Source organism: Herpailurus yagouaroundi, unplaced genomic scaffold (assembly GCF_014898765.1).
Source record: "Herpailurus yagouaroundi ecotype Mexico unplaced genomic scaffold, PumYag 161, whole genome shotgun sequence".
Lineage (NCBI taxonomy): Eukaryota > Metazoa > Chordata > Mammalia > Carnivora > Felidae > Herpailurus > Herpailurus yagouaroundi.
Window position 1 is genome coordinate 19,713,725 of NW_024412402.1, and position 26,419 is coordinate 19,740,143.

Genomic DNA, 26,419 nt, shown 5'->3' on the forward strand with positions numbered 1-26,419 from the left:
GGAAAGGGGCAGAGAGAGAAAGGGACAGAAAATCCGCAGAGGGCTCTGCACTGACAGCAGCAAGCTCGATGTGGGGCTCGAACTCACGAGCCCTGAGATCACGGCCTGCGCCAAAGTCAGACGCTCAACCGACTGAGCCACCCAGGGGTCCCTGGCTTTTTTTTTTTCTTGTCTTTATGTGCCTGAATTGTTCCTGAATCTGCAACCCAGTTTCATTGCCGGAGACATTGCAAGCCACTTGTCCATTCTGTGAGGGTTATTTGGTTAAAATTAGATATTCTGGTTTTTAAATCTGCTCATTGTGTGCCTTGTACACGGTAACACACCAGAATATGCTAAAGGGGAAAAAAGAAGTAAGAGCACCAGAGTAGACCCCCCCTTCTACATCGCATAATTCCTACTTCCCCCCATCATGCTTGGAATATGTGCAGATGACCCAAGGCAGCCTGACTGGAGGCATCAGGGTCCATATGCATATTCAATATTAGTAAATAAAAATGCATCGCCTATATTTAGACTAAAAATAAATATGCCTCGAAGTTTTAAATGGTTTCTGCCGCACCCCATGCCATCTGTGCAGTTCCTGGAGTGGGCAAGACCTCCCCGGGAGACCCCTGCCCTCGAGGAGGCCGATGCTATATTCCTGACGCAGATACAGAAGGCAGAGGGGTTGGATGAGAAAAGCAGCCTGTCAGGACGTGGGGAGTCAGTGCGTGGGGCTGGGACCAGAGGACGCCCAGGCTGGAGGACCACACGAAACACTCTGAGCACAGGCAACAGAACAGCTCCGGGGCGTGAAGGCCCCACTAGAAGTGGGTTCTGGGCCATCCCCGCACACCTCCCCCCTCCCACCCCCCCCCCCACCCCCGTCTGAGGAGGGCCCATAGGCTCCAACAGCCTGGTTTTCTAGATCTCATCCTTTCTGAATCCAGGTCTTTCGCAGGCCTCCCTCCTAAATGCTTGAATACCAGAATAAATGGAAACACACGCACCAGCACAATGACCCCTTAAGGTTTGTTTTCCAAGATGGAAAATAAAAGCATTTCAGCCCTTCCATGGATAAAAATAACTTGCCGTTGATTTTGAAATCGGTTTCCTTTGTCTCCCACAGACCAGCCCCATACAATGGCACTTTGTGTGAGAACGTTCGGCAGGGGCCGGCCAGGCCCTGCTTCCTTCTGCCGGCCAACGGGAGGAGACGGAGACGAGAGGTGGGCTCGGAGCCCGGCCCTGGGAGAGGACTCTGGGCAGGCCCAGCGTTGTTGTTGGACGTCATTCAGAAGTCCCCGCTCCACCGAGGGGGGAGTCCAAAGAGGAAAGCAAACAGAGCAAGGAGTAGTGGAAAATGCTGAGTCCTGGAGCTGGCCGGAACAGCATTTGCCTTTCCACGCTCAGAGCCAGTCTCTCTGCCCACCTGCTGCCGCAACAGCAAGCAAGCAGGGAGGCCTGGGCACCCAGCGTCCCGTCCAACGGCTGGGAGGGCAGGGAACAGACACTCCTGTCTCTTCAGACAGGACCCCCCAGAGCCCTTACACCAAATGCTGAAGTCTTCTCGTCCGGGAATCGGGGAGGGAAAAAAAAAAAAAAAAAATGTTCTCAAGGGAGAAAAAGACTTTCTTGAACCGTAGTTGCAGATTTACTGATAACTCCCGCTTACCCAACACTGTTGCGTCGAACACCAACAGATATGAATTGGCAATCACCGTATCAATCCTTTAGGTTGGTATTATTATTCCTATTTTTCTGGGTGAAGGAACTGAGGCACAGAGAGGTTAAATCACCTGCCCAAACCGCACAGCTCGAAAGCGAACGGGGCTAGGACTGAGGACCGTGCCGTTTTGAGTCAGAACCTGTGTTCTTAAATGTGACTGCCTCTTGTCTTCAGCCAATCACATGCATTTTCTCTCCAGGAATAAGAGATAGGAGGGGCAGAGAAAGGAAACTCAGATGAAGAATGAAGGGAATGGGGGAGAAAGAGAGAGAAGGAATCACCAGGGACTAGAATAATAGAAAGACTTAAAAAAAAAAAAAAAAAAAAGGCAGGAAGCTGTCAGTCCAGGAGAAGGCGTGTGAGGCCAAGGTATGCACATGGCAGGAAAAGCTGGGTTGAAAATGGAAGCCATGATGGTACTGGCCAAACAGACACCTGCTCTTTCATAAGCCCCAGATAGGACTCTGGAAATAATACTCAGAGATCACTCAGCAAATGGGGCTCAAACAGCTCTCAGGGAGGTTGGAGAGCAGGCATCTGGAGAAGAAAAATGAGCACCTTCTCTTTCTCTTCCAATTACAGCCTGGGGTGGAGGCAGGTGCCCAGGGCCCCAGGGAGAGATTAGCACCCTGATGAGAAGAGACAGCCTCTGTCAGCCCAGCGGGGAGGCCTGTCACATCCATTTGTAAGCTAAATAGCACTTGTCCTCCCAGCAAAGAAGGGTAGGAAGGAAAGAAGGAAGGGAGGGAAGGAAGAGATAGGTTATTGGTGGCCTGTGTTTGGAGGGACGAGCCCTTGACCCTCATCAGATACATAACATTGGGTTTAGAGTCAGAAGACCTAAGACCTAATTGGCCCCTGTCACGGGTTAGCAAGATGATCTCAGATAAGTCACCTACACCCTCTTACCTTAAATCCTTTATCTATACAATGAGAGGATTGGACTTCGTCTCCAAGGTTCTTTCCAGATCTAAAATCTGTATACCGGGGGCACCTGGGTGGCTCAGTCAGTTGAGCGTCCGACTTCGGCTCAGGTCATGATCTCGCGGTCTGTGAGTTCGAGCCCCGCGTCAGGCTCTGTGCTGAACAGCTCAGAGCCTGGAACCTGCTTCAGATTCTGTGTCTCCCTCGCTCTCTGCCCTTCCCCCACTCATTAAAATAAACATTAAAACATTAAAAAAAAATAAATCAAAGATAACATTAAAAACATTAAAAACATTAAAAAAAATAAATCAAAAATAAAATCTGTATAATGGTGACATTGTGACGAAGGACAAGGCGCCTTGGCATACAGCCCCCTCTATCTCTCCCCACCCCCCACCCCGCCCCCACCCCCGCCAAGTCCTGTTCCTAGCAGTGGCTCACCACCCATCCACACCAACCAATCACCCGGTCCTAGCAATTCCATTTCTCAAGTACCTTTCTGATCTGCTCGCTGCTGATTCTCTCGGAGGGCTCTCTTCTGGAAAAATAAAGCCATTTTCCAACTGCTCCCCTTGCCTCTGTCCTCGTGCCTTCTGATCCGTTCTCTGACGAACAGAACGATTTTTCTAAGCAGAGATCGGATCACGTGACTTGGCCTGCAGGAAGGTCCTCGGGCCTCCACCTTACCCATCGCAGGGGACACAAGGCTTTGTATCATCTATCCCTTCTCCCTCTCAGCACCACTCACCACTAGTCCATTTCACCGTGCGCACTGGTTCCACACTACGACTTCCAGTTTCTCAATCCGTCCATGAACTTTCTCACCTCTAGGCCTCAACCTGGACCTCTTTCCACTTTCCACTTGGCTGACTGCTGCTTACCTTCAGGATATAAATTCTTCCAGGCTGAGTGCTCCTCCTAGACGTCAAGTTACACTGTTACTGCACTGGACGCTCATTCTCCCTTTACTTGTCTACAACCTCAATTTACGAAGAGCAGAGTAAGGTAAGAGTTGTGCCTAAATTTTCCTTACGGTTTCCCTGATATTGAACCCAGTGCCAATGGCAGGTCGTCGATGAATGTTCGCTACCTGAATAAATTCGTTTGGTAGTATCGTCACATAGGGTACCTCCTGGCAGTCACATCCTGCTGGAAACCTTCCTTCACCCCGGGAATCTTCGGTTCCCGACCTGAACGTGCGCATTTCGCAGGTTGTTGGAATCCATCAGAACTAATACAAAGAACTGTCATTATCAATTCCAAATCAACTACGGTCAACTTTAGGATGTGTCGTCTGGAAATTGGATGAGATCCAATCCAGTAGAGAAAGAAGGATAAGGGCTGGGAGGACATGGGGAGAATCAGATCTACCTTCTAGTGCCAGTTCTGTCATTAATGGGGTGACTTTGGCCAAGTCTTTTGGCCTCTCTGGACCTTGAGTTCACGCATGCCTTCCTAGTTGAAGAGGCTGGACTAGATCATCTTTAAGGCCCCTTTTAACTTGAAAATGTAGAAATTTGAATTATGGCGTTCACTCTTTCATTCATCAGCTTCTAGGCCATTAATGGTTTTTATAAGGAGACCATATAAAATATCATCAAAGTGGAAGGAACTGCTATGAATTATCCCAGACAATGGGTAGACACTGGGACTGTCCCAGGTATACCAGGCTCTGTGGTCACCCTTGTCTTAATTCCGTCTTGGTTGGCTGGGTTTCAGGCTTTTGGCTGTTGTTTGTGGTGGCAGAGAAGACAATTTGGAATTTGTGCCAAAGCCTCTGATCTGGGATTTCAAGCGGGCTGCTCACATGGGTGCCCAGAACAGCTAGCAGATTCCTCCCCTCCCCCCTCACCGCCATCATGCAGTTGACCCACCTGGTTCCCCTACCTGCTCCTGAGCAAGAAGCCTGAGCCCAGAGGAGCCCATCCCCTACCCCAGTGGTCTAAAGTCAGTGAAGAAACTACTTTAAATCCCCATGGGCTCATGGACAGCTTTGCTCCATCACTCTGAAAACTTGACCACAGAGAGAACAGATCCCTGAATGAAATATCTATTTACCCTCCAAACACAGCTCGTTGTCTTTACCATCACTCTTACCTTTCCTCTGATACGTGTAAACATCTCAAATAAAAGGTGCAGTGGCTGGACTGTAATTGTAAACTTTCTGATTCCCGTGGAAACTAGAACACATGGGACAAAACCAGTCCACCCGAGAAGTAGATTAGTAGAGAAGATTCCCAGTTCAATCACTTTTGAGGTTCTGAACTTGTATTCCCCTGACATCTGTAAGAGCAAGGACCGGTTCATATGAGCACAACCATTCCCAGAGCCTTTTTCTCCTTTAAGTTCGTTTATTTTGAGAGAGAGAGAAAGCAGGGAAGGGCAGAGAGGGAGAAGGAATCCCTGGTGCGGGACTCAGTCCCACGAACTGTGAGATCATGACCTGAGCCGAGAACAAGAGTCAGGTGTGTGACCACCTGAGCCACCCTGGTGCCCCCCCAAAACTTTTTGAAGTTCCCAGACCCATTTCTCATCTCTCCTTCTAATATTTGGAATATTCTTGCCTCCAAAAGGCAATCCCAGATCAAAGCCAATAGTCATCATCAATTTTCTAGCCTTGTGAAGATTCTTGCCACCTCTTCAGGCCACTTACTATCTCCAGGCACATCTGGGGGACAGCCCTTCTAAGGGTAGAAGAAGAGTTACAGCTGAAAGTTCAGGATTTGCCTGTGGAAAGATGAAAACTGGCCTGCTCCTGCCCAGGGTCAGTGGCTCAGTCTCACAGCATGGAAAGAGCAGAGAGAAGGTAGCGGTCAAGCTATCTCCTGACCCTCTGTAATTCCCACAAGTGGCTGCTGAAAACCGCCTTGGTCTTCCACGTGGCATCTCCTGGAATGACCAGAGCTGACCTGACATCAAAGCTCTGTAAAAATGCCGTGGCTGAGAGAGCACTAGAGCCTGAGTGGCAGAGATGGGAGATTAGGGACAGACTGGGAACTCAAAAGGGCTTGGGGACTGCACAGCATGTCATGAGACCTGGGGGTCATTGTTGATTCTCTAGTGCTGCCATGGGCAGATGATCGTCACTATCGTTACTTTGGACGTCAGCACACGGAGAGAGACCAGGCAATTGAACGAAACCGGCTTTCTCGGGATAGAAATATTTTCCAGGAAAAGGGAAAAGAGATCAGAACATTGAGTAAAAGAGGAAATGGCACTGGACAAGGGGCAGGGGCAGAGCCACTTTACTCCCAAATTTGCAGTTTTAAATTCTTAGTGAATGGTTTGTACCTCAATTTTGAGCCTTTTCAATTTTTCACCAATGGATTGGCACCTGCTTTCATCAGAATCCTTAAATCTCTGCCTCATTGCCAGAGGTGCTAGGAAAATGCTTTGCTCTTTGTTACTTGTTGTTCTTAGGGGAGGGTTCTCATAGTACGGAGGGATTCCAAACAGCAGTGAACAACCAGCCGCATGCTGAGTCTATTTACCCATAAAATGGCAAGGGCCAGCTACCCAGGTCAAGTTTCCCTATAGCTGAGCCAGAGAAAGACCTCTGTCCAACTGAAAATGCATTACAAACCACCTTCCCAGAGCTACCACTGGGAAAAAGCAGAGGTTAGAAAGCTGGTTGTGGAAATGGAAAAGCTTCCTCATGGAAAGAAGACTGCCCTTGTCCCGTGTTTGATGTATGAGGTGTACCTCCTAGTAACTGGGGCTGTGGCTCCCATGGATGGAGGGCCATTAGCCAACATCATCAGAGGAGACCTTTTGGAGCTGCTGGGTGGCAACGGGACGTAACGGAAAGAACAAGGGCTCAGACGTCAGAGGGTGCTGATGAATGTGATGACCTCTTGTAGTCCCTTCCACCATAGGTTCTAGAATAAAATGGGTCTCATGCCAAAGTAAGCGTAGATCCTGAATAGATAGCTTCATAAGGGTCACCAAGTCAAATTCTACAGGGACCAGGCAGGAGTGCAAATGTGTGGGGCTGACCTAGAGACAGAATAGGAGATTCATGTTCACCTTGAGGGGCACCTACCCCTCGGTGTCCACGGGTGCCTGCTACAAAGGAATGCCAGGATTCGAAGACCACCCATGACTGTCCTGCAGCACACTGTTCCGTGGAGCTGCATAGGTGAGTCCCAACACCATGAAGGCCAAACTGAACATCTTTATGGTGCACAATTAGCCCACGGTCGGCCCCCACGTAACTTCTCGTCTACGTGGCCTGCCTCATTTTACCCAAAGCGCAAATCACAATCCTTTTCCTTTTTAGGTTAGAAAATTACACCTCATTATACAGGATTTTTATGTATTTGTATGTGTGGCCTGAATGTTACAATTTGCTCCAAAGTCATAGCAGTGGTGAGCCAGATTATCCCGTAACCTCCTGAAAGCCTGTCAAATCTAGAGATTTTTGATGACCAGCTTTTCTGAACGACTCCCCTTTTTCCCGCGTCTCTATCCTCACCCTACCCTATTCCTCCAGGTCCTGTAGTTGTTTTAGAAGATACTGTCTCTCTGGCCCAGCTGCTCCCACCACGGCTCCAGTATGGTGGTCTTGGCAGTATCATTAAGAGAAATCACCCAAACCAAGTTGTCTGAGACCTGCCCTCTAAACTCTAGCTCCTAGTTTGAGAAACAGAGGTCTAAGCTTATTTCATTCAAGCATATCTTGTATCTCTTAACCTGGTCAGCATTAAATCAGATTCGTTGGGGGAGAAGAGCAACTTGGCACCAAAGGAAAGCTCTCTGACCTACTCCTCGACTGAGGCAGAAATCTATTCTCTGTGTAGTGTTTATTCAGGGGAGATAGCTCCGATGGGGCCTCAGATTGGCTCAGGAACTCCGGCTTTGCTTGGGATTGCAGCTGAAGACTAAACCATATAAGGACCTCAAGCAACCTTCCCAAAGTCTCCCAGGGGGTGGTGGTGGCTTGTCTGAGGTGTAGGACCCAGAGCCCCCCTCGTGGCCAGTCCAGCGCTCTAACCACTAGACCACACAGTCAGCGTTCAGCATGCACTCAGCAAACCTCAAGCTCCAGGCCTGAAGAAATAGATTTTCCAGAAACAGAGCTCTCTTTGTGAACAATTCAGCAAAAATTCTCTTTCCAGCTGTGACTTGGGATTCGTGTTGCAAACGCTGGTGTTAATTAAAAACATCCACCTTCTACAGTTTCAACAACAAGAGAGGAGTTCCACGCAGGATGTGTTCCCAAGCACTCGTCCCCAAAGCACTTACAAATATGATTTTATTTATGGCATGGGTTGCTGGGGGTTCTGACAGATTATCATCATTCTCAGTTTTCAGTCCCAATGAAAGAGTTGGGGCCATGGAAGTGAATGTGATGGGTCCAAATTTGCACAGAGCAAAATTAGTTTCAGAAGAAGAAACCAGAACACCGTTCATGTCCAAAGCACCAACTAAGATGTTCAACTTTTTTTTGCTTTTCTACTTATTAAAAAAGGGGAGGGACAGAGAGAGGGAGAGAGGGAATCCCAAGCAGGCCTTGCACTGTTAGTGCCGAGCCCAATGTGTGGCTTGAACTCACGAACTGTGAGATCGTGACCTGAGTTGAAATCAAGAGTCAGATGCTTAACCGACTGAGCCACCTGGGTGCCCCATCTTTCTGTGTTAATATCAGGAACTTTATCCAGTTGAAATCAAATGTTTATCTGTTGGGTCATTTAAAACTTGTTTCACGTGGCTCTTAGTTCCTTCAGACATGAGCAAAATGCGTTGTGAAAGGCCACGGACATCCAGCTAGGATGACACCATATTATAGTCAATAATCGGGGCCTTACTTTATACTTCCCTGTATTCTCTCGTTGTTAAGTTTATTAGGAAATCTTTAGCTGAACTAGTCCTGAGATAGTGAGATCAGCGAGACTGAACTGCATTGATTTCTTCCTGTGCTCGTCTCTGGTTGGTGAGTCTGTCCCGCTTTCACACATGCACCAGACAGGAAAGAATCGAGCCAAACCCACATTGTTATGAATGAATTTCTTTGTTTTTAATCTCACACAGTTTAAAATACAATATGAAATCAGGCTACAGTATATAAAAAACTCTCCAGCAAAATGATGTGCCAGCATCAGCTACTAAAATAAACAAACAAAAAAACTCCCCCGTAAGAAATTTTTTTTTTGCATTTAAAAAAAAAAAAAACACATAGACACTTACATCGCTACATCTCTAAGCTACCTCAGTTCTGATTTTTAAAAAGCACCTGCTTTTCCTTTTTTCATCTTGCTTTTAAATTTTCAGCTTTTAAAAAATATAAATTATATGAAAATACAAGTTGGAAAATAGTCAAACACAATATAACATCTTTTTCACCCCTATACTTCTCAGCTTAAAAAAAAAAAAGTATTCTTAAAAAAAGTTCAATAACTGAGGCAGTATTCCTGATAGAGATAATTTCATTTTAATATATATACTTTATATATGTATATGTATACATATATTTATGGTTCCTTGAAATTTCTTTGGAATGTAGATATGAGTTCAACACATTTATATAGACCCCAACAGAAAGCAGCATGCACAGCATGACTAGAACAGAGAAGGTATAATTTTCACCACGAAGATTAGGCAGGTTAATGCTTTAAAACCCAGAGTGTTCGTCTCCAAAGTGAGGAAAAGCATATCTGATCTTTGAATGCTACCTCCGATCCCCAAAGCCACAAAACCAGGGCTCTGTGTAGGGAAGTCCCTCCCCTGCATGGAGAAGGAAACAAAAGTGACCCTGAACCCTACAGCCAAAACCAACATGGGTTAAGGCATCTCCAGGAAAATAAGGGTTTCACCAGCTAAACCAGATTTGCCCATCCTTCCTCTGAAGTTAATGTGTTTTTAAAAAGCATAAATGCAACAATTCTGCTACATTTCCAGTGTATAAACCACCCACCACTCTTCCTGGGATGGTCTCTGGCCTCTGGACAGAAGGAGAAAAAGCATCTGGCCAGATCGACAAAGCTGTCTTAACTAGCACACTATCTACAAATACTGAAAACGGCCGACCTCGAGAGAAAGGCATCTTAGCAAACAAGCGGGCTGAGGAGCATTAAGGAGGCACTTTCTTATCTCTTATCTGCTATGGAATGATTGCAGGACTTAGACACACTCACACAAGGGGAGTTTTCAGCACAAATTTAACAGGAAAGGTTGATGCACGGAGAAAGTGATGTTATGCCTGGTTGCGAACAGCAAGCAATGACCGATGTCCCGCCTTGGTTCTACTCTTGCCCGTTCATTACTGAAATGTGGAAAGACTTAACTGAAAAACTCAGGTATTATCTCAGCTGTAGTTTTGCATGTCTGCAAGCACACACACACACATACATGCACACACACACAAACACACACACCTTTGCCAGTGCCCAAGAAAGACCACATGATCTAAGAGAAAACAATGTAGTCCGACAGTTCCGCCTAATACTCCCTGAGCAGCTCCTAAAATATTTCGAGAGCTTCATTAAGGCACCTGCATCCGGAAGAAGATCAAAATACACAGCTGGGCCAATTCTGCTTTTGCTTTCCAAGTGGATGCTCTGATTTATCAGTATGAGGAAACTCATGAATCACAGAGCTAAGTTCCTGATCATTCAGGGTCTGTAAGAGGACCTGGGAATAAACAATCCACGTTCTCGAAGATATGCCAGCAGGTAGTTAGTACTTCCAGTTTCTCAGCCAGATCCCAAGAAGGGCTAGCCCCTGAGAAACCCACCTAAAATGTTTCTTTGCCTTGCCCACTGGTCCGCGAGAGCTAACCCTCTGTCATCATCCTTTTAAATCAGGTATCTATGGGACGCCTGGGTGGCTCAGTCGGCTAAGCATCCGACTCCGGCTCAGGTCATGATCCTGCCGTTGGTGAGTTCGAGCCTCACGTTGGGCTCTGTGCTGACAGCTCAGAGCCTGGAGCCTCTACAGATTCTGTGTGTGTGTGTGTGTGTGTGTGTGTGTCTCCCCCTCTCTCTGCCCCTCCCCCGCTTGCACTCTGTCTCTATCTCTCTCAAAAATAAATAAACACTTAAAAAATTTTTAAATCAGGCATCTATGGTGGGGGGCCGGGGTTCAACTGTATTAGGCACTTTTCCTCACTGGTTAGATGCTGGTTTCCCGCCCCCCTAAAAAATCCACACATTTTTCAGACCACCCTTCACCACTGCCCCAGGTGATTAAGTTTCTTGTTAAACTTTGGAGGAGCTAAAAACTATAGTTTTTAGTATAGCATATTCGAATCTCACAGACCACCTTATTTTTCCAAGCTCCTTTCCTTATGTTTCCTCTGCCTTCAAGTCATTTCTCTCTTCTGCAATTATTACCCTTCACTTAACCCTGATCCAAGCACAGGGCTCTCCTAGTGTCTGCACTGTTCACTCTGCATGCACAGCCTCACCTGACGTCTGACTCAACTAGCTCAAACTCCTCCAAGGAAAGCCTTGTACTTCTCTCAAAGACGGCCAAGCCACATTTTTACTCCTATGCAACCCTAGTCTCCACTGTTCCCCAAACTCAGTACGTCTAAATGGCTTTGTCCGACACTCTTCAACTCACGTCACGTCTGCCATTCCTCTTTCACTCACCAATTGGAAAGCTGTACATTTCTCTCTACTGAGTCATGGGGCGGGGGGTGCGGGGGGGGGGGGTAAGCAGTAAGTATGGGATGCCGGGAAAATCAGACATAAAGGAGGAAGTGTAGGGTTTGCAATGACATGCATTCAGGACTTACTTCTTAAGACCTGAGGGGTAATGCCCGTGCACACAGCTTTTCTTCCAAGTTCTGTATGTTACAGGTATAGAACCCATTAAGAACCAAGTCAGCCCTCCTCCTTCGATATCCATTCTATGACTTCAACAGTGCTCCTACATTTACTGGGGTCCAAAACCAGGGCGGCAAAATACATTCAGTTCAAAGACTTAATGCTTCTTAACTCAACGTTAAGCCCAAACCCCGAGAATCCACTAATGACAAGTAAGTAGAGGGGTGTGATCAGTTTTTAAAATACAGATGAAATTCACATGCACAGGTCCCTTGTACCCAAATCAGCATTGTTTTTTTTTTTCCTTCATATAGAAGTCACATGAATCTGGGATCCCCGATCTGAGTGACAGCACTTTGCGTTTCCAGTGGGGTCTATATAAACAGTTTCCTTTCACTGTGACAGAATCCTCAGTCGGCAAATAAAAACAAACTCGCATGAAACCGCAATACTGAGACCACCTTAGAGCTTAAGACGATTGTTTAAGAAAAAAAATACTGGCACAAAATTTAATAAAATAAAATTTTAACACAAAAACAGTTTTGGCCCCTCCCCACTGAAGTCTATCTTTGTTTTGAAAGTAGAGTAAAAGGTAAATAGTCCTTGGTTTTTAGTGCATCCCCCAAACAAAATGTTTTATCCCACCTCCCTCTTTTTTGCCCTCCCAGACCTAAAAACAAAAGCAAATAAATTGTCTCTCATGGGTCTCATGACTCCTGACGTGTCAACTTCTTTTGCTAATAGGTCCACCACTCGAGACGCATTGTTTTCACGGATGAGTTTTAAAAGTAATGGGACACATTAGTCTCCTCCCTTAAGCCAGATTCTTCAAGCTTCTTAAGAAGACCCTTCTCTCCTGAAAATTTGCTCAAGAATTTCTTGTCCCCCCCCCACCCCTCAAGTCCTGGCCGTCCTTGGAATTCCAACTGTGCACAATTGATTATAGCTGCAGCCCACTTAGCGCCCACCCCTGAATGTAAAAAAATGAGTTCTGGAAAATTAAAAATAGAATAACAATTAAAAATTAAGAGTTCGACCGACGTGGTTGTTCTTCGAAATGTCTCAGCAGAGGTTCCCCGACCCCTTTGGTGTCCGTCACTCGTCGGCATCGGGCTTGACGTCCAGCATGGCGTGGAGTTCCTCGGGCGTGTACCCGAGGAGGCTCTGCAAATCACACACGAAGCGGTACACATAGCGTTTACCCGCTGTCTTGTGGATGATGTTTTTGTCATAATAGTAGCGGAGGCCGCGGCTCAGTTTCTCGTAATTCATCTTAGGTTTGTTTTTCCTTTTCCCCCATCTCCTGGCCACCTGAAATTAAAGGACGAGAAACGGGTGAACACCTACAGGATATTCCAAAGAGACGTGTTTATATGCCTCCATATGTACTCATGGGGACCCATGACATTCGAGTAGGACCGATGAAGATTCCTGCGCACCGAAGATCTTTTTTTCTGACCTGTCTCTTCTAAATTCCCACTTTCAAGAGCTGGGCAACAATGGTGATCAAGTTGATTCTTTAAACTAATGAAAATCAACCGACCCTGTATCTCTGTGTGATAGAGTTACCTGATACTGAAAGGAAGAAAAGACAAACAACACTAGAGACTCTCCTTTCCTTATGTTACTGGCAGAGTATCCTTGCTTTGAAAGCGTGAAATTTAACGTGAGCGACTGGAGCAGAACTAAGCTGCCTTTCATCCAAAGGGCACCTGCTTTTCATCCACAGGAAGCCTTTTTCCTGTAGTGGGGCGCCATTATCTACGGGGGCACCATGTCTCATGTCTGCCGGGGCACAGCCATCGTCTCTCTTCTTCAGCATCTTTGATTCTCTCTTGATGTGGGCCCAGAGCAAGCACTCAATATGCACTTGTCGAATAAAACAATGAATGGAATGAATGAACTGTAGTAATCCTCCAACACCTCTTGAATTGTCCGACCCCTTCCAGATTCACAGAGCCACAGGGCCAGAACACGTGCTAAGACGTATTTATGAAGGGTCTGCTATGTGCCAGGCACCCCTTGTGCATCGTATCTGTGAGTCCTGGAAAGCAAGTGGGCATTGTGGGTATTTTCTCTATTTTCCAAATGATACCACTAAGGCTCAGGCAGGCTACGTAACTGGCCTGACCGAGGTCACGAAGTACCCAGGGGCAGAGGTGGGACTGGAATCCTAGGACAGGTCATGCAGGCCCACATAACCACTTTCCAGAGTTCACCTTCCTCCCCCTCAACAGGAGTCCTCACAAGTCGATTCCTTCATACCTCATCTGGATCAGAAAGCTTGAATTCCCAGCCATCTCCGGTCCAGCTGATAAAAGACTGACAGGATTTATCAGTGAGTAATTCCAGAAGAAACTGCCACAGCTGGATTGGTCCACTGCCTGGAAACACAAGGCATTGTGAATCATTACACCAGATGCTCAGCACTGCCAGCAATGAATCCCATTTTACGTGTCCCTCTTGCCTCCTCTCCAGTCCATCCAGCCTAGAGAGAATGGAGGCAACATATAGCACAAGTGTTGGAGGAGGTGCTAAGAGTTCAAATGGATGGAAAGGTGAAAAACTTTCTATCAAAAACAAACAAACAAACAAACACAAAAAACCACACATAGTATACCATGGTCTTACCAATCTCATCTTGATTGGCTTAAAGGTCAGTCCATTTTTGTTGCTACACAAACTCTAGAAAGAAAATACTGGATCTATCCTCTGAGATATCCTCAGGCAGCACAATCTTCTCTGCCTTCAAGAACCAAGTCATTATTTTTGCCTTAGTTCGTAATAAGGATATTAACTAAGGAATATCTTTGCCAGTTCTAATCTGAAGTCAGAGCTCATAAACACTTCTCTGTAACTGAGAGCTCTTGGCCCCTGATTTGTAAGTGACAAGGATTGCTACCCTGGGGCCATCTAACAAGGACACAGAAGTTAGATATTCTTTAGTCATAAAGTCATAATATTCTCCACCACCATCCTGTTCCTCCAGGCCACTGGCAGGCACCCAAACTAAGAAAAGAGAACATCATTACTTTGTAAGTGATTAACCTGCCACCCATGAAATCCTCACAGGTGAGGTGAGGACTGTCTCAGAAATTCCTCATGGGTTCACTATATTCTAACTTAATTTTTTTTTAATGTTTATTTATTTTTGAAGGGGAGAGAGAGAGAGAGAGAGAGAGAGACAGCATGAGCGGGGGAGGGGCAGACAAGGAGGGAGACACAGAATCCGAAGGGGGCTCCAGCCTCCGAGCTGTCAGCACAGAGCCTGCCACAGGGCTCGAACTCATGAGCTGTGAGATCATGACTTGAGCTGAAGTCGGACGCTTAACCGACTGAGCTACCCAGGTGCCCCATAGTATACTCTAACTTAAACACACACACACACACACACACACACACCCCTCTTATCTTAGCCATCAACACTGCCAAGATCTTAGTTCTATCAAAAGCCAAGGCATACTCTGATACTCAATTTATCTTACGCTAAAGGACTTCTCCTGATAGATTTCCTTTTAAGATCACTTTCTATTCAGATATGACAATGCTGCCAGTGATTCCTATCTAATTTATGGGTGTAGCCAAAGAAACAGATATGGGTTCAATTGTTTCTGCTGCTTGTTATATGTCTACACTCACAACACCATCTTAGAAGCCATCTGGCAGAGCAGGGCTGGGAAAGACCCAGTCTGTGCAGATGAAGGAAGCCAGGGACACTCTAACTCATACAGAAAAACTTGACTTTCTAAGGCCCTCATCCTTAATCTGAGCTTCAGATTCATCTGATCCAAAGTAAAGTGAGATTCAATAGAAAACAAGCTTTAGGTTCTCTCTGTCAAAAAAGGCAACGCTCTTTATGATCTAGAAGGGTGATCTCTTGTTATGCCTTATACTTCTACAAGGTATGTTCACACGCATCATTTTGCTTACTCCTAAACTCTGTCCCCCGGCTCTCTCTATAGGCGAGGCACAACAGGTCTTACTATTTCCATCCTATTAAGGCAGAGAAAGAAAAATGCTCAAGAAAGCGATGTGACTTTGCTCCAGGGCACAGTGAGAAAATGGTGGTGCGGGGTCTAACGCCCTGGCCTGCAGACTCACTCCAAGTACCAGGGCGACAGCGACTGGCATGGACTGTTATTAAGCAACCAAAGAAAAGGCCACCCCCCCCCCCACCCCAGTAACGGCCTGCGGGGGGCGAGTCTCAGTCTCCTCAGCACAGCCCAGGCTAAATATAGAAGATGGAACAGCTCTGCCTTATCCTTCCAAGAATGCACCTGGAGCTCTTTAAAACCATCCTGCAAGTGACACCTTATGCAGGTTCTAGAATACAATGACTCAGTGGGCCCTACAAAATAACCGGACGTTCAAACAAACAGCCCAGAGTGTGACACTGGTAAAGCCTTAGCCTCTCCTGTTTCCCTGTGCTGTTAAAACACCATTTCGGATGCAACTCGGACACATTTGCAACTTTCTTGGGAGGGGAGTTCAAGTTACTGGCTACCACTGCCTGCCTGGGCTCACGGGCTGAGATGTGACATTATATGAGGAATCCGTTGAGAAGCCATCCTGGTGGACAGGCATTAAGTGAACAAACCTCTGTTAAGAAATGCTATGGAATTTCTGGTAGTGAAGAACTTCAGAATCCTTGCAAAAGAACAGATTTCTGGAAGAGGTGCAGAATGGCTCCATACGCAACAGGACACCGCTGTCTTCCTCTTATTTTGAAGAGAGATATAACAAAGGAAAAGTCAACTACTCCAAAGCTAGGCGAATGAGCCCTGGAGTCTGCAGCCCTCTCCTGGGCCAGACCCACACAATGTGAACACAAGACAGAGACAGGAGTTGCTTCGAGACCCTGGACAGAAAAAGCTACAAGCGAGAGCTGTTAAGCTGTTGCACACCTACTATGCACGATACTACGTTTGCTGCTTTATGCTGATCTCATTTATTCCTTACAATCACTCCAGGGAGTAGATACTATTACCAAATTTGCTTTTACCATTTTTACGACAGGGAAAACTGCTACACTGTGCGGCTTGTGTCCACTGGCCTTGTCCAAGGCCATTCAGAAGTAAAATGGCCGTGAGTGGAACCCAGGCAGTCTGGCACTCCAAACCCCTTTGCCTCGGCGCTGCTTTGCCATTAGACAAAACAACCCAGAGGCTGGCATCTAATCAGCCTGGCTGGTTGAGATGACCACATGATAAAAGGACATAGCTTTTAAAAATATATATATATATATGTCTTCCTCACCTTTCACGGCAGACACAAGACACTGGACGGCCAGTGGTTCTCCAGACGATCTGACCATTGGTGACCTTGGTGTTCACCTCCACAGGTGGTATTTCCAGCCCAGCGAGTCAGTCCCCCTCCCGGTAACTACTAGGCTAATGTTACTTCGCTATCCCTCCCTCCCTCGGTTGCCTCCAAACCTCTTTCACACTGCTCATCTTAACATCCCTTTGGGGAGTGAAGGGCCAGTCACACCAAGCTGAGGAAGGGAAAGGAAGGACATACCAGGTTACTTCTACCCAGGCAAGTCCTAGTCATTGGCAGGGAGCCGCTAGCCTGTTCCAGGTCCCAGAGAACATACCACAGTCCCTCGCCCTTGAGATGGGGCAGCCAGAAAGTGCAAAGGGGGAGTTTAAGTCACGTCGGTGGAACCAGCTCAGAGGCAGGGACGTCAGACAGAATTATTATTGCTGTTTTTCCTGGCAGGGCCATTTCCCGAACTGAAATGTCAGAGGCGCGGGTTCTATATGCCTGCTCCAGCTCTTTCTCTGTGTGCATTTGACCCCCGTCTGCATATAACGGCCGGGTTGGGTGGTGGGCAGGGTATATTCTTATCCGCGGGTCTCCTCTTTTGCTCATTGTGAGTTTTCCTCTGTTCACAAGGAATACAAAACTGACACATTTAGGAACGCGGAGCCCAGGTCGTAGGGGAGGGGCTCTCAAACTTCTCTTTTGTCTTTACACTAAAGGGAAGAAGGGAGCGTAAAGAGGTAAACCAGATGTCTAACAACAGCACAGACACTCGAATGAGGAGAAATGTCTCTGGGGGACGTCACAGCAAGGAAGTCAAGACAGGGTGATGTCAGCTCAAGCCTCCTTCCCCCGACTCTGGGAGAAAGATCGTATAAGCCCACCCAGCACCGATAGGCACACACAGCCTTCTCGCCGTGGCTTTCCTGGAGTGGCTGTTTCCCCCTTCGGAAGGCTCGCGCGTGGTACCAAACGAAAGGAATCCAGGAGACCCCACCCACCCACCCCCCGCAAGGTTCCTCCTGTTTGCTAATTCCCAAACTGCCCTTTGGTTGCCAGGAGCCATAAAGAGGAAGGATGCAGAATTATTCTTCCGGCTAGAAACGCCTGGTCAGGGCAAGCATTCTGGTCTCGGGGCGGGGGGGGGGGGGGGGGGTTCGTTCCCTGGCCGGAACCAGCGGCCAGACTTAACACAGGAGCTTGCTTCCACAACCACGTGTCACCTTCATTTCAGATCTGGGCAGGCACAGCAGGGCCACCTGAGGGAAGGAGGGAAGGAGGGCCACCTGAGGAAGGCAGCTCTAGGGCTGGAATGCATGGTGGCCCCCTGCCAAGAGCATCCACATCTAGGCCCTGGGGAACTGCTGAGGCCCCACAGTGGTTGAGATGCTGCAAGGAGGCCAGCGCTCCCAGAGACACACCTCCCACAGGACATTTCTGTATTGCTTAGCGTAGCTCTGCCCATCTTGCATCTCCTCTCACCCCGGGCCCAGCCCCATCCACCCACCCAACTCGAAGGTGCTCCCAGTGACCTCTGTCCCAGGGAGCAGAGGATGGTGCTAAGAATAGTACCAGTCATGGGAAGGGGGAGTTCACAGACTCAATGTGACTCACAATGGTGTCCCTGTCTGGGGCCCCCAAGGCAGTCAACGGCGTCCTTCACCATGCTGCCCTGGGGTGTCACACATCAGGAATCCGGTGGCATCACTGGGAAACTATGCTTCTCAAGTAGAGACTCTCAGCCACAACAACAGAGGGGTCCCTGTTAGAAGGGAGGCTCTCGGCAAAGAAGTGCAGGAGGGAGGGCCCCACACACGCTCTCGCGGGGCCTGCACACCCCCCAGCTCCCTCGCTGGCTGCATCAGGGGGATTTCCTCAGTTCCTCACACTGCTCTGTTCTTCTCAGCTTCTGGGCCAGAGGAAGGTACAACAGTGACAGTCCTGATGTGAAGAATGTGATACGATCTTCGAAGCAGAGGTATCAGGTGGGGTCCCTCAAGGCTTACTTCAAATCCAAGGCGCCAATCTACAATTTTTTGAGGTACAGCTTCGAGTAAATTCCTACTCATTCTGGTGATGTGTTAAGTCCCTTCTCCTTGTCTAGGAACTGGAAGGCCTGCCACGTATCTTGATGAGGGCTGGTTGTTAAAAATCCCCTTCTATTTTTGTTGTTGTTGTTGTTGTTGTTGTTGTTGTTGTTCCCTTACTCTGAGTCTAAGAAGTGAGCAACTGCAATTTTTTTTAATGTTTATTTGTTTTTGAGAAAGAGACAGACGTAGCGTGAGCGGGGGGGGAGGGGCAGCGCGAGGGGGGAGACACAGAATCCCAAGCAGGTTCCAGGCTCCGAGCCTGACATCACAGAGCCCGACGCGGGGCTCGAACTCACAAACCTCGAGATCACGACCTGAGCCGAAGTCAGACACTTCACCGACTGAACCACCCAGGCGCCCCAAGAAGTGAGCGACTTAGATATACGGCAGTGGGCTAGGACCAAATTTCAGTAAGATTCTCCTGGTAACAATGCCTTCCATCTGCCAATCTGTCAGTCGATTTCTTCTCATTTTCTAGCTTTGGGGGCTATCTGCCCAACGGACTCACTGCTAGCGAACAGGGCCCAGGATTGGACTTGAGTTTTTCCTTTTCATTGCCCCCGCAAGGTCTCACCCTGTCATCTGCGCCCCAGCACGAGGCTGACATATCAGAGCTGCTTTCCATGCAGACAGAGGTCAGCACAGAGCAGTCGCTCTGTCTGATAGCCGTCCATTATGGTGTATTTATACCAAGGCCATCAGCTCCACGCCCATCTCTCTCATCACTAGAATATATGCTCTGAGGACACACACTGTGCTTCTTCACTGCTGCAATCCAAAGCCTAGATGGTGCCTCACCGGCAAATACCGACAATCAAAAAGCTACCTGCTGCCGAATGACCCCAGTTGTTGGCTCGCTGTGCGCACGGACTACCCCTCGTTGATCCTTATTTTCTCGATGGCAGGTATGGCTTCTCTGACCAGCGCTCAGTAAACATTTACTGACTGGTACTGCTCAAACAATCGTCCTCTGAAGAAAGGGGTAAGGATCTTAAAAACCACCCCACCTGCTTCTCTCTATTAAACCAGATCTGGGACTAATCAACATGAGTGACTCCTGGGCTGTTTCATCAACATGTTCCCCAAAATAAAAACGACCACACCGCCTGCCCTTTGGGGATTCATTTGCTACTTTGAGAAGTTAATCTCTTCAGCTTGACTCTAAAAGTCAAATCAAATACCTCAGTGTGGGCAGGACACCACATTTATTTTAACCTATGAAACTCTCATGGTTGGTCACCCTTGCAAAAGGGCAGACTCTGCCCTAAGAACACACATCTGGCAGGTGGTCCTAAAACAGAGGAACGGGCCTGATGGGCCCCTCCCTTCCACCCAGGTGTGTCTACCCACAGCCAAACGATGATGGCAAAAACAGAACCCTCAAATCCAGAAATGACCCATCTGTTCACAAGTCTTATCTTCCTCTCCTACTACTGTAAAGGTGCCCACCTCTGGCAGCAGACGGGGTGACCCCAGAGCCTAAGCAGCACACCCCTTCCTGTCAACCCCCTTCTAAGCTCTCGTTCACGAAAGATTCCAAAATGTCTCTATTTCCACGAAGTCCTTACGAAATGAAGTTGAGGAATGACCAGGAAACATCCTGACAAGTTTCTTGCTCCCTGGACCCAACGCCACCTGAGGCAGCAGACATCTTCTGCCTGAGGATGAATAACTGCTAGGCTGTTTGACAATCAAAGCACCGGGAAGATTTTTAAAAGAAAAGGAAGGGCAGAGATTGCTTGATATTTTGGCTTGGCTTTCTGTCCAAAAAAGGTATCTTTTCCCCTTTTTTTTTCTGAGTTACGCCCATCTCTTGCCCCCCAACCCCAACCCGATCGCATCTCACCTCCAACATGATCTAGATATGGTACGTTCTATAACTCGCCAACAATGCCTTGGTTTAATGAATCACATGTTCTATCAGTGAGTTCCCGTATCAGTGCCTAGAAATTCAAGGACAGCAGTTGGGGGATATAAATTCTAATAATTCAACGCACAAGCACAAAGAACACTCTCTGACAGGGGCTGGAAACACACACTCCACGAACATAACGCACAGTAACTCCGTGAACTTTATTGCTGAAAGAGCCGGTACCTAACAATGGAAGCAAGTTAGAAAACCGCTCTCAAATCAATTAAAACCAGCCTTTGATGTCAAGTCCATGTCTCTGGCACGTGAGACCAAAAGAAAGGAGAATTTCAAAAAATTAAAAACAGACAAACGTGTCAGGCGGTGGCGAACCGAGAGAGGAGAGCAGAGAGCATCCTACGAAATTAAAAAATACATAACATATGCCCATGGGATGCCCCAAGTGGGGAGTTCAAGCATTCGGCACTTCCCTGATTCACTGGCACGATCTTATGCAGCTAACTGAACCTCTCTGGGCTTTAGTTTTCCCATCTCTAAAATGGAAACAGCTATCCCTGCTCCTCCCTACTTTATAAAGACATAAATTAAGTTCCTGTTATTAAGAAATACAGAAATATAGGGGCGCCTGGGTGGCGCAGTCGGTTAAGCGTCCGACTTCAGCCAGGTCACGATCTCGCGCTCCGTGAGTTCGAGCCCCGCGTCGGGCTCTGGGCTGATGGCTCAGAGCCTGGAGCCTGTTTCCGATTCTGTGTCTCCCTCTCTCTCTGCCCCTCCCCCGTTCATGCTCTGTCTCTCTCTGTCCCAAAAATAATAAACGTTAAAAAAAAATTAAAAAAAAAAAGAAATACAGAAATATAAATACACACACATATTATGTATGTACATAAAGAGGTGACCACAATACTGAACAGTTTGGGAACAACATAAAACACAGCAGTGGCATTAAACAGAAGAACAACACAGCAAAAATATATATATTTTTATAGTTTATTTTTTTATTTTGTGAGAGAGCACATGCTCACATGAGCAGGGAAGGGGCAGAGAGAGACAGAGAATCCGAAGCAATCCCCAGAGAACCCCAAGTGGGGACTCGAACTCACGAACAGGGAGATCATGACCTGAGCCAATACCAAGAGTCTGACGCTTAGCTGACTAAGCTACCCTGGGTTCCCCTAGAACATATATTTTTAAAAACAGACTTTTCAGAGAAAGACAAGCAAAAAAGATGAAATTAATAAACACACACACACACACACACACACACACACACACACACAGCAAAGCACAAGATAAAACTCAACTATTCTTCCGAGAGTTAAACCGGCCTTTTACATGGCAAGCTTGGAAAAGGAGGAAGCGGCAGGCTGAAAGGAAGGTTCAAGTATATAAATGCGTGATTTTTAAAAGATACTGCACATGAGAACAACCCGTGAAGATTTGCTAAAGTTAGGGATTACTCTGTGAAGCTCTTGCTCTGATTCAAAGTAGGTGCGCACAGACAAGAGCAGATGCATACTGCTTTGCAAGTGAAAGTATCACACACATTTATGGTTTGGGGAAATCTTGGCCACAGACAGACTTAGATCCTCTTTCCCCCAGTGTGCTTTTTTTCCCTAATCATTTATGCTCCTCACAAAGCACGCTCCGCCTACTTATTTTGTAGGGCTGACCTAGGAATTCAGCAGCACTGCCCACAGATGTCGGTGGGTCGGGCCCGGAGGCGGATCTCATGAGCATGACCTGAAGGTAAAGCAGAAAGTCCTGTCCAGCTCATCCATGTGCAAGACAGACCGGGGGGCAAGCCGAGGTGGCGACAGACGTCGGCAAGGCTCCCGGGCGAGTCTGTCTCGGTCCTGAGAACGAGACAGTCACACGCTTTAGGGTGTAGAGGAAAGACCCTTGTTTTTGCTTGGGCTCCTCACACCTGCATGTGCTCAAGTACACCTGCGTGGGGGTGGAAGGAGAAAGGAGACGGGTCTTCTCTTAAAGGGGCCGCCTATATTCAAATACAGCCACTCCTGCCACCAGACCCAAGGGCCCTGACCATACTCGACCCACCGCTCACACACAGACTCGGACACAGAGAGGGGGAAGCTCGAGTCAGGAAGTGGGTTATTCAGAGCTTTTCCTCCTGATGTCTTCTAGGTAACGGACTCTTTTACAAAGTCCCCAGAAACAGGCTGGGTTTGGATTTGAGGGTACGGGGTGAGAATCTTGTTAGAAACCCAAGAGATGCTTTGTGGGACCAATGCAAATGTCAAAAGAAAATGCCTCCCGAATGATGTATCTGGGCAACAGGAAGAAAGAAAGGTGTGCTCACCGATGAGGATTAGAACACAGAATTGGAGGAGTCGGGCGCCCGTGCTTCTCAGGGGGCGGAGGGCAATCTCTGGAACTTATTCTCTCCTAGCAGCAAAGCCCCCCCTGCGTGTCCAGGATGCGACGAAATGACCGGCTAAGTCTGTTAGAATTCTCGGGGAGGTGAGCTAGACCCCAAGGGACCATCGAAGCACCGAATTTTTCAATTCTATCCAGCAATCAACCACCGAACGCCCCTCAGATGTAAGGTGTGGTAGCCAGACCGGGTTGGGTAGCAAACAGAACGTGAACAACAGTGAGGAGGTAGACAAAGGAACGCATTTTGTTCCGCCATCGTGTGATGGGCTGTGTCCTACCTACGCTTTGCCTTTAAAGAAGAAAGGACCGAGAGCCTCGCCTTGAGGGGCCCTGCCGGAGAAACTGCACCCACCTCGGCTCTGAATGTCAACCACCTCCACAGAGCTGCACCCTGCGAGCACCTCTCCAGCGAGGAGCGCCCTGGCCTCCCGTCAACGTTTCACATTCACTCACTCAGGACCACTTTCACTCTTGTGATTCTCAGGGAGAGGTGAGTCACACAGAAGACAATGCCATTTTTGCTTTGTTGAGGGCAACAACAGGCACAGAGCTCTGAAGCCTATCGTGGGCCACCAAGAGCACCAGGACCGTGGCCTTGAGTCCTGCCGCGCTGGCCTACCCGACAACCCGTGTTCGTCGGTGAGGGCTGATGTGGCCGGTCAGCAGACCTGCAGCAGCCGTGACAAGGTGCTACTCAGACCTCCGACTGCAGGCAGCAGGAGTGACGGGATCCACCACGTCCCCGCTGAGGCCACACTATCTGGGGCCGCTCCCCAAAGGCATGAAGTTCATTCCTGGGGGACGCAGAGCTGCTCCGCTGGGCGACTCTGGCATGAAGATTCCCCAGGAGTCCGACCAGACTTTTCTTGGCACTGAGCCACTCATGGAGGCTCTTCCCCACCCAAATCCGCCCTCCCTCTCTCCTTTTACAGGTGTCAGCCCTGCAGCCTGGTCTAAAAGCTCCCCGGCCTTCCCGTGCTGTCCCCCACTTTGTCCTTCATGGACCTCCCTCACACACCAAGACATTTCTTGCAAGTCTAATCCCGTCTTGACATCTACGTCTTAGCAGACCCAGAATGACACTAACCCGGCCACTAAGAGTGGATCTTTTCCTACTAATCGCCCGACACCGTGAAAAACTTTGAAAGGCATCTTCTTTGTGGTTTTCTAGGCGACGTTGGGCTAGACCTCTTTCCCCCTCTGAACCTCGATTCCCTCATTCGTACAGTGAGACTCACAGAACCTACCTGGTGCGGTGGTTGGTGACAGTTCAAAAAAGGTAATGTCCATGACAGAGACGAGTGCACAGTAGGAGCTTAGCACAGGTGGTTTGAGCTGAATGGCCAGAATGACCTAATCTGATATTAAGTATCTTTCGTGCCCTAAGTCACTGCCACCAATTACTGGAATTCTCTAAATAAAATACATTAATCTCTGGCCTCAAGGAATACAGAATTACACCGGAAAGACAGAAGTTGCAGGATGATATGGAACAGTGGTAACCTGCTATGTACCTAGCAAGGCTTCTGGACGCTTTCCCCAAACGATTCCTTCCATCCTCACAACCGTCCTATGAGACCATAACTATTACTGCTACCATTTCGCAGATGAGAAAACTGAGGTACAGGGACGTCTGCTTGCCTGAGGTCACACACGGTCAGTGGCAAAGCTGGCACACACGCAGGCCGACCGGCGGCCGAGTCCAGCTCTTGACGTCTCCATGAAACATAACCAGGGCTTAAACAGCCTAGGAAGGCCTCCCTCTTGGGCGTTTTGCCTGGACTGAAATGGGAAGGCATTCCCAAGTGACAGACCTACCAACCTGGGGGTGTCACATGGAAGTCGCCTTAGGGAGAAACGGAAGGGGTACAGCTGCTCTTGAACTGAGTCTCTATACCAAGGAACCACTCACTGCTCATGCTCCAGAGCAGTGACAGCCATCCAAGGAAAAGAGAAAGATGCCAAGGGGCAAAAGCAGGAATATTTGGGACGCCTGGCAGGGCCTTTCCCAACAGAAGCTGCGGGGAGTTTCCAAGGCCTGTTGGTTGAAGGCAGCGAGGACCTGTGTGGATGCCTCAGCAGCAGCGTGCTGGCTGACTTCTGCTCAGTGGAAACATTTTACTTCAAAGACCAGAAAGGTGGAGCCTCAAACTGGAGACAGAGCAGGAATTCCAGAACAGTCACCACCCAATTCCATCATTTGTAGTTAGCTTTTGTTAAAGAAACAGGGACCCACAAAATCGGAGACTTCGGGACTCCTCCAAAACGGGCAGGGGGGGCCGTCCCCAAAACAGAGGGGTCAACTTGCAAGTCGCCTGCCGTCCAAAATCCGGGTACCCGCTCGGCCTCGGGTAGCTGGGGACGGCACCAGGGACTGGGGCACACCGTGTGAAGGGTAAATGGGCAAAGACAGCTTGCAAGGTATTACTGCAGCTGAATCAAGGCGAGGACGTGGCTCAGTCAGCTGTGGCCTTCATCAACAACTGGCGGAAACAGGGAGCCTCCCTTTCCACGTTTTTTTTTTTAAAGACATTTAGAAAAAAAGAAAATTAATAATGAAGCCGAATCCCGCTCCCCTGTGATCCTTTTCTACTCGTGTCAGATGATTACGAAGAACTACCACAAAGTGAATCAGGGGGCAGAAGCAGGAAAAGGGCCCTGCAGACCAGAGAAAGGGACCTCTCTCCTCCAGTTCAAATTTCCCAAGGAGTTTCCCTCCCCCATGACCCACGGTGTTTCCCCGTCAGTCTCCTAACTGAGCGGCATGTTAACCCATTACTCCAGGGAGAAGCCTCCCCCCAAACCATTCCACGCACCCCTCCCCCAACCCAGGACCCACCGCGAAACACAGCACAGAGAATCAGAATCCTGCCCGGCTTCTGAGATGCTGGCTGGCAGCAATGCCCCGCTTTAGGCCAAGGGGGGGTGTCTGCCTGGCTTCCTGCAACCTGCTCATCACAGGGCCTCTGAACCGGAAAGAGGAGACACTCTCTGTTGCTGCCTTTCTCATTTCTGAGCTCGCTTCCTCCTGCCCATTCAGGTGCTACCCAAGGATGCTCTACACTGAGACTGTGGTTGGCCGCCTGCAAGCCTGCGGGCCAGCTCCAGCTTTGCCTGCCCCCAGAACCTCAGGGCACCTGGAGAAGGCAGTCACTGCCCGAAATGGGGACCAGAGTTCTATATTCAAGTCCACGAGTTGTTTCTTCTCACCTACAGCCCATGCACACACTCTTACACTGATGGCCTTCGCCCAGAGACTATATTCCAGAGCGTGGCTTCGGTAGTTATCCCTCCCCTAACCCCCAAATTAAAAAGCTCTATGCTGTTCCTAATAACATACCCGTCTGGATTCAGAATTGTAGAAATCTCCCGCACAAAGTCCCGCCGCACTAGG

At 48.3% G+C, this 26,419-nt stretch overlaps 1 protein-coding gene and 1 long non-coding RNA gene across 7 annotated transcripts in view; one reads left to right on the plus strand and one right to left on the minus strand.

Moving 5' to 3' along the window:
• Positions 1-11,480: 11,480 nt before the first annotated feature.
• Positions 11,481-26,419, minus strand: part of ETS1 (ETS proto-oncogene 1, transcription factor) — a 130,648-nt gene continuing 115,709 nt past the window's right edge. For all 6 annotated transcript variants that reach the window (XM_040483510.1, XM_040483506.1, XM_040483507.1 and 3 more), the window contains 2 exons: positions 13,669-13,787; positions 11,481-12,714 (listed from right to left, as the gene is read on the minus strand). In XM_040483510.1, the coding sequence (XP_040339444.1) occupies positions 12,499-12,714; positions 13,669-13,787 (335 nt within the window). In that variant the 3' untranslated portion in view covers positions 11,481-12,498. The remainder of the gene's footprint in view (positions 12,715-13,668; positions 13,788-26,419) is intronic.
• On the plus strand, positions 19,031-22,833 carry LOC121035626 (uncharacterized). Its single transcript, XR_005792993.1, has 4 exons — positions 19,031-19,168; positions 19,664-19,740; positions 22,292-22,374; positions 22,774-22,833. It is a non-coding gene; the product is annotated as an uncharacterized LOC121035626 (long non-coding RNA).